The 8,137-nt window shown below is 40.3% G+C and overlaps 2 protein-coding genes across 2 annotated transcripts; both read left to right on the forward strand.

Annotated features, from left to right (window-relative positions):
• Positions 1 to 894: 894 nt before the first annotated feature.
• LOC113208412 (uncharacterized) lies at positions 895 to 2,041 on the forward strand (the record flags this gene model as incomplete). The annotated part of the gene is given in 2 exon segments (XM_052265989.1): positions 895 to 1,019; positions 1,104 to 2,041. Coding segments are annotated over 2 exon segments (246 nt in total). The 3' UTR covers positions 1,320 to 2,041.
• A 414-nt stretch (positions 2,042 to 2,455) lies between these two features.
• LOC113208411 (ATP-dependent RNA helicase DDX54) lies at positions 2,456 to 6,235 on the forward strand. Its single transcript, XM_026425374.2, has 13 exons — positions 2,456 to 2,619; positions 2,778 to 2,978; positions 3,066 to 3,233; positions 3,312 to 3,520; positions 3,604 to 3,750; positions 3,829 to 3,997; positions 4,105 to 4,315; positions 4,395 to 4,663; positions 4,747 to 4,953; positions 5,033 to 5,361; positions 5,456 to 5,591; positions 5,707 to 5,872; positions 5,972 to 6,235. Exons 2-13 carry the CDS (start codon positions 2,778 to 2,780, stop codon positions 6,148 to 6,150), a joined length of 2,391 nt encoding a protein of 796 aa, XP_026281159.1. The 5' UTR covers positions 2,456 to 2,619; the 3' UTR covers positions 6,151 to 6,235.
• Positions 6,236 to 8,137: the final 1,902 nt, after the last annotated feature.

An 8,137-nucleotide genomic window follows, 5' to 3' on the forward strand; every position in this document is an offset into this window, starting at 1 on the left:
CCCCCCCGCACAGCGGGCATGAAAAGATGGATGAAAAGCGAGAGGAATTCGTCGCCGACCGTCTTGTTGTCCGCCGAACTGGCCTTGCCTGGGCGAGTCGGGGGTCCTATAGTCCCCCGTGCTCATTGCAATTATGACAGGTGTCGGGCCAAGCCGGCGCCGTGGCGCCAGTAGACTCGGCAGACTAGCGCCGGGCCAGCAGGGTGATTGCGCACGGTGTTTATTCGATCCTTCCCTCTTCTATCTAGTGGCAGAGTCCCATGGGTGCGACAAGGACGGAAACACGAGAACGCTGTACGGAATCACCACGGAGAGGGACCACGGGAATTACCCTGCTCTCCCCCACCCCCTAACGCGCAAAAAATACTAGCACTTACTTGCTAAGACAGACTAAAACAGATCAAAAAATGTATTCAGCAACAAAAGGTTTGCTAGTTGCAAAGTTGTTCATCAGAAAAGTAAGAATTTTGCCTACATTTTTGTCAAAACTGCAAATCACTAAATTAGAATTTTTTAATGTTTATTTTTTGCGAATACTCTGTTTTGCGTCTGATAGGAGAGACGTGGAGAATGTTAACCGACCCGGACGCGCTATGTGCGGGTATTTGTTTTGACACGATGGGGCCTGGGCCGGCGGGGGTGGTGGGTGTGGGGAGGGCCGTCTGGGAACAGGCGGCTATTGGAAGGGTTCGGTTGGGTGTGGGAATGCGGCGTGCTATCGGCTGCAGGGTGGTTGTCGCTAACTATCGCACGTTGGGGGTCGAAATGAAATTAGGAGAAATGGAAAATCACGCTTTCTTGGCCGATGCGGGAATTATCACCAAATTATTAAGTTAATTTTGTTTAAGGCTACATCTAGGCAGTGAGTAATGGTTTCCTTTTCTTTTGTTTTAGGAATTATTCTTTACACCTTTATCCAGTTCCATTCGACTCCTGCTATAGTAACGAGTGTCTTGATTGGAATAGGCATCATATTTTGTGGATGTGCAATGGTGCACAATGTCTTCGTCTGGCAAAAGGTATGGTGACCTTCTGTTTTAATATTTTCACTATCTTTTGCGTGATTGAATAAATTAATGATGTCCATTTCTTTTTTCTTCTAGGAAAAGACTAATGCTGTTCGACAACTTGGAAGACAGCAACAGGAACAGCATAGGCAGAATCTTCAACACCATTCACAACAGTTGAACTCAACGCACTGGATGAATGACATTTCCAAGCACACTGGAAATGGAAGTTTGATTCCAGGAGTGCCTCCAGCAACCTTGGATTTAAGTAGTGTTACTACTACTCCCCATGAACTTTCCACATTAGTTTAAAATTGCAGTGTGTGATGTTTCCACCACTATATAAAATCATTGTCAAAATTACTTGAAGACCATTGAAGCTTGTCTTGTTACATTTACTTCGGATAAATTTCAGAAAAAGCAATATTTGCAATATAAATGGAACATTAGGCTTTATTGCTATTTCCCAGAGAGTAAAGCATGTCTCTATGTCGTTATACATTTAATTACAATAAGTTGTCTTAATGAATTGCATTTTTAAAATTGAAATTTAGTGTATGTACTCGAATCTATCTAGTCTGAAATCAAACATGATTCATCATTGATTCAGTACAATGAATTTCAGCAGATCTCCTAAAAATCCAGATCATACTTTTGATTTACTAATTGTACAATTAGTATTGTTTGATTTTATACTTTTCTGTTAATGAACTTATAAACAAAATTGTGTCAGTGCCATAATTCTTTTGTAATTGTTACCTACTTTCAATTGTGTAAATGACAAATTCACAAAAAATGGATCTCATTGAAAAAAATTACATGACTCTTTTGCTCTTTTGGCATGACACCGTAACTTGCTGCAAAACTGTCATTTAAGTGGCAGATGTTTATTTTTGTTTTTAGTCATGATCTGTGACCCCTGTACATATCAAAATTTTTTGTTATGATGGATATTCCATCAAATGTACATATGCTGTAAAGATATTGAAAATTGTAAATAAATTTATGATTAAATAAACATGTTTATTTTGGTACTTGTCCTTGTGTGTTGATTCATTTTAATTTGAATTACATTCTGGCACATTCTGGTTTTAAAATATTTAATTCTTAAAAATGTCAAAAAAATTTGTGGATGATTTTGCATGAAAAGTACCATTTACCAGAGGATTATTTCTTTTACAAAACATCGGATGTTTTACATCTTGGAAAAGTTCACGGGCATGTGGTACTTGGTTATACTCAAGGGCTTCTTAATCCCTGAGAATACTCGAATCTTCGTCCGGGCTCGAATACTCAATTAGATTCAATACGCACCTTACGGTATCAGATGACCTCCAATTTTCACCTGCTGCAGCTTATTTCACCAAAACAGCTTAGGATTAACTTTTGAACCACCCCCGCGCAACGCTCACTTTCCTCCCGCGTGCAAGAGAGACGGTAGCCTCGCACCGGGGTTCCTTGGTTTCGAATGATGTCGTAGCGAATCGCAATACCACACCACACAGAGTTTAGACCACCATAACCTCTGAAAGTAACGTGGTCATGCATTTTGTGGTGGTTGTTGTGATCTTGTAATTATTCGTCATAAAACTAGTTATAAGAAAAAGTAAAGGTGCGTCTGATTTTTTTTAAAACTCCTTCAGTTATTAAAAAGGATATTTCTGAAAATTCAGTTCCTTGATGATGAACATAACTTTGTCGAGCTGCATTCACACTTTGTGGGCCTTGTGTGGCTTTTTATTTATTTTGTATAACCTTATTCCTATTCAGATGGATACGACCAAAGGGACAGTGGATGAAGTGGAAGGGTTTTCATTTCCTGATGAAGATGGAGATGATGAGAAGGATTTTCCAGTGCCCAAAAAGACTACTCAGAAAGGTGGTGGATTTCAGTGCCTTGGACTTAGTTTTGAAGTGCTGAAGGGCATTAAAAAGAGGGGATACAAAGTCCCCACTCCTATTCAAAGAAAGGTATACTATTTTGGGTATTTTCCCCTTTTCACTTTACTGCATTCTTAATTTACCACTACTTTTTCTTCATCTATGTTTAAATTACAGACGATTCCCTTGGTAATGAGTGGTCGAGATGTTGTTGCCATGGCTCGAACTGGAAGTGGAAAAACTGCTTGTTTTCTGATACCTCTTTTTGAGAAATTAAAGATCCGATCTGCTAAATCTGGAGCAAGAGCTTTAATTCTCTCCCCCACCAGAGAACTGGCAGTTCAGGTAACGCATGATTGTCCTTGTGTTTCATCTCACCTGCACATTAGATATTTTTCTTATCCTTATCATTCTACTTTGTAGACACTAAAATTTATTCGAGATTTGGGCAGATTTACTGGCTTGAAATCTGTAGTTGTCCTAGGAGGTGACTCTATGGAAAATCAATTCAGTGCCATGCATGGTAATCCTGATATTATAGTTGCTACCCCTGGACGATTTCTACATTTATGTGTTGAAATGGACTTGAAGTTGGATTCAGTTCAGTATGTTGTATTTGATGAGGCTGATAGGTGAGGAATACATAAATCCGCCTGAATAGATCTGTAAGCCTATATGTGCACTAAAACTAATGATAACTTATTTTCTTTTACAGGCTCTTTGAAATGGGCTTTGGTGAACAGATGAATGACATTTTAGCCAGGTTACCTGACAGTAGACAGACACTTCTGTTTTCTGCTACCCTTCCTAAACTTTTAGTTGAGTTTGCAAGGGCTGGTCTAAGCGATCCTGTGTTACTACGGTTAGATCTTTACTGTCGGTTTCCTCAATGCAGATACTAAATCAACTGAGATGTTTATTGTTTATTATCTATTGTCAGGTTGGACGTGGAATCAAAATTGCCAGAGCTCTTAAAACTAGTATTTGTGAACTGCAGACCTGAAGACAAAGATGCTGCACTCTTAGTGCTACTCAAGCAAGTTATTGGTTGGGATGTGCAATGTGCCATTTTTGTTGCTACAAAACATCATGTTGAGTATGTCAGCATGGTAAGTGAACTTTTATTTCAATTTTCTGATAGGCACCTAGGTACCTTTTTCTTTATTTTACATAACTTCAGGGTAAAGAAATGTAAAATGTAAACAAATTCTTACAGCTTTTACACAACTCTGGAATTTCCAATACTTGTGTGTATTCAAACTTGGATCCCTCTGCAAGAAAGATCAATGTTGCAAAATTTGCCAGCAGAAAAGTACAGGCTCTAATTGTTACTGATGTTGCTGCTCGAGGTATTGACATTCCCTATCTGGATAACGTAATTAACTACAATTTTCCTGCAAAAGCTAAACTCTTCATCCACAGAGTTGGTCAGTACCTGTGAGGTATTTTATCTCGTATTTTATTTTACCAAGTTCTCTCTATTACATTGCTAATTTTCATATTTAGGAAGATGTGCTCGTGCCGGCCGTAGTGGTACTGCCTATTCACTGGTGTCCACAGAAGAACTACCATACTTTCTAGATCTACATTTATTCTTAGGTAGAGGTATAAAGGAAGCAAAGCACACAGTTCACATCAAAAAGGAAAAACAGGAAAATGAAACAAATAATGAGAGTGATGATGTAGAGGATGGAGTTTTTGGTCGAATACCTCAATCTCTACTTGAAGAAGAGCTAGCAAATCTTGAAATACTTCTTCGTCAGTTTTCTGATATGGTAACTGTTTTCACAACTATTTCTCAAAGTGACAAATAGTTTTGCTTAAGTTCATTAATTTTTCTATGTAAATTTTGTTTTAGGAAAGTCAAAAACGGGTTTGTAAAAATGCCTACTCTCGTTACATCCAAACACGAACAGGGGCGTCAACTGAAAGTGTACGCCGACTGAAAGAAATTGATTTTAGTGATTTAGGTCCTCATCCAGTTTTCAAGAAAGTTCATGCACCACTTTTGGAAGCAGATAAGCAAGCTATCCTAGGATTGATGAGACAATATCGGCCTAAGGGGGTAAGGAATTCTTTCAATCCTTTTTGTAACTTTGTATACCATCTGCTCAGCAAAGAATATAATTTGTGTTCTTTTGTAGACTGTTTTTGAACTGGGTGGCAACCCTATTTCACCAATGTATCTAGCTATGAAAGCAAAAAGAGACTTTCACCAAACAAACATAGAAAAATATCAATCGAAAGTTGAGGAACGCTTGAAGATGCAAGACAAAGGTTTATCAGAACCAAGTAAAAATTTGCCTAGCAGCACCCAGGATGAAATTGATGATGCTTTCCGAACTGTCATAAATCCTGCCAAAAGAAGAATCTATGATGCAGAAGTCATAAGAGCTAAGAAGATGAAGAAGTACCAGGTGGACAAAGAACATTATGTTCCATATACAGCTCCAGATAAATACTCTGAAGAAGGGTGAGAGATGCCTTATCTTGTGTAGCTTGGTGAAGTACATTTCTTGGAAGAAGTACTATGTATGTACTAAATGTTTTTGTTTCTCTTTACATAGGCTTACAGTCAATTTCTACAAGGAGGCTAGTTCTGCAGCATTAGACCTGACAGGTGATACTGAAGAAATGATGCGTAACAAAAAGCGTCAAATGAAGTGGGACCGTAAGAAAAAGAAGATGGTGCAAGTGAATCCGGTAAGATTTATGTTTCTACTGTGCATAAAAATACTTTGTCTTTGTTACTTTTAAGATTGCCTCCATATCTGTTTTTTTGTTTTTTTAATTTTTATTTTTTAATTATTTTTTTTAGGATAAGAAGGTTTCAATGATAAAAACAGAATCAGGTCAGTGGATTCCATCAACTTACAAGAGTGGGCGTTACAAAGAGTGGCAAGAAAAGAATAAGATACAAGAACAGACAAATGATGCAAGTGAGGGTGAGGAGGAAGAGAATGAAGCAGAAAGGAATACTAAACGTAAGTCAATCACACAACATTTTGTTATTGAGTTTTCATTGGAACTTATTATTCTTAGGAATTATTCCTCATAATCACCCTTGGGGATTTTTTTTTCAGCTCTTAATGCACATCCCAACACACATTGGGGCAGGCACAACCAAAAGGTTGAGCGTAAGAAGCGTGATGTTCAGCTTACATCTAAGGACCAAATTTTGAAGAAGAGACTTCAACGGGAAAAAGAGCAGAAGCGTATAAAAATGAAACAATCAAAGAAGGGCAAGAAAAAGAGGAAGTAAAGTCTTTGTTTCTCAAAGTGTATATTTATTGATGATTTGGAGGAGGTAAAGTTTTATTAAAGTTGTGTATGAGACCAAAATTGTATTTTACTCTTGATAATTTTCTTATTATTAAGCCCATGTCATTACATCCCTTAAGTGCAGATGCAACACCAACAACAGGCCTATCAATCTGTATAAAGACCCCTCCCATTTTTAAGGCCTCAAATTCAGAAAAAATATTAATAACGGGAGCCGCCGACACGTGTATTAAGTGTATTTAATGAGTTTCCGGGCTTCTGAAGCGTGCGAGACCCTACTTGGCTTAAACTGGGCCTTTTAGACCCCGCTACTTCCGCGACGAATTTTCGGGGGAAAGTGAGTGTGTTTCTGTTCCTCTTATATACTAGCATTAAATATTTTTTTTCTCAATTAATAATTATCAAACTTATAGTTGGTAAAATTCTCAGAGATATATCAACTGATATGTGCTTTATGCCATTGTATGTCCGTATATGGGGGGGCGCCCCGATTAGCCGAAGCTCGTTTGTCCGAACCTAATTTATCTATTTTGGTAAATAAAATGAGTAAAGTAGTTAATTACATTATGTTATTTCATTTAGTGGCAGTTGTTGAAATAAGAGCTAAATCAGGTACAGATACCATCAGGAGGGCAATTGAAGTGCCTAACTGCAGTTCCGGGCCTGGAAAAGGGTAAAAGAAATAACTTACGCTATTTCACTAACATAAGTAAATAATCTTATTTTTGAACAACTCTTGTTTCGCGCCACGCTGTGGATCGGCTGTAGTGTGCCACGGCTCTCGGATCTGCGATGGGTGGGTCACTTTCCTAAGTGCCGGGCGCGGTATGGGGGGGGGGGGGAGGGGCGAAATTGCCAAGTTCAGCGGTCTCATAGCGCCTTATAGGTAGGCAACATCTTGCTTGTAGAGCTTGCGTGTATTGCGGGATGGCCTACCCGGAGTCTCGCAGGCGCCGAACCCCCCTAATTTTTCGACAAAAAGACAAAAGTCCGCTCGGCACCGCAAATGCTCACGTCCATCTCCTAATCTCCCTCCCCCCAGTAAAAAATTTACCCCTCATACAGAACAACTTGTAAGCCCAGGGCATCTGTCAGTAACGGGGGCGGTCGATTGCGGGCGAGAGCGGGGTCCGCAGGACGCAGCGGTCGATTGCAGGGGGGCTGTCAAAATAAGATACGGATTGGCCGACCGACCGACCGTCAACCTCGGAACGACCAGGATGACTGAAATATCGTGTTCGGGGGTTTTCTCGCACGCTGAGTCCAAATCTGGTAGTGCCGATGTCGTCCGGGCCCCCCGGGGACGTCATTGGGGACCTTCCCGAGCACGCCGATGACACTCCCACGACAAATACGATTCGGCTCCAAACGTCGTGTACCCCGGCTGGTGCATATTTCTTAAAAGTCGCCAAATATAATTATTTATTAATAGCAAATCGCCCATAATAGTTTATTGTCCAGATCAATTCACTATTGTCACATGGCACTTCCCTGGCGTTGCCGCCTGGAGCCACACAACGATGCACGGGACGGGAAGCATCCCCAAAGGATCACATCCTGGACAAGCGAGGCGGGATTGCCTACCCCAGGAAAGAATCACATCCCGCGACCACGATATGTCGGTGAGTATGCCGTAATAATAATTATTGCTCTCCCCCTTTGCCGTGCCGCGTCCCCTACCCCTCTCCTCCTCCCCTGGGGGAGGCTCCCCACCCCCACCGCGCATTTCCCGCGCCTTTATGGAAACGTAAACAAACAGTGAAACTCGGTGTCACCGATCGGCGTTTCTGCCAAATACCGATAATAACTACTCATATAATTAATGATCATAGGATTTTAACCAGAATTGTAGAGTGGACATCGCCGCTTTTCGTTATTAATCGCAAGGTATAGTGCTTGCTTGCTTCCGGTCCGGAATATTGAATTGTTCCATTCCGGTTATTGTTGTAGGAGGTTAGTGTTCTCCT

Source organism: Frankliniella occidentalis, unplaced genomic scaffold, assembly GCF_000697945.3.
Source record: "Frankliniella occidentalis isolate FOCC.00 unplaced genomic scaffold, Focc_3.1 Scaffold33, whole genome shotgun sequence".
Lineage (NCBI taxonomy): Eukaryota > Metazoa > Arthropoda > Insecta > Thysanoptera > Thripidae > Frankliniella > Frankliniella occidentalis.

What these genes read in the sequence shown, in the direction of transcription:
- LOC113208411 (XM_026425374.2), top strand. Translation starts at nt 2,778, where the DNA reads ATGGATACGACCAAAGGGACAGTGGATGAAGTGGAAGGGTTTTCATTT. An exon ending in ATGTTGAGTATGTCAGCATG is followed by an intron (nt 3,998 to 4,104) that starts GTAAGTGAACTT and finishes AAATTCTTACAG; the next exon opens with CTTTTACACAACTCTGGAAT. An exon ending in GACAATATCGGCCTAAGGGG is followed by an intron (nt 4,954 to 5,032) that starts GTAAGGAATTCT and finishes GTTCTTTTGTAG; the next exon opens with ACTGTTTTTGAACTGGGTGG.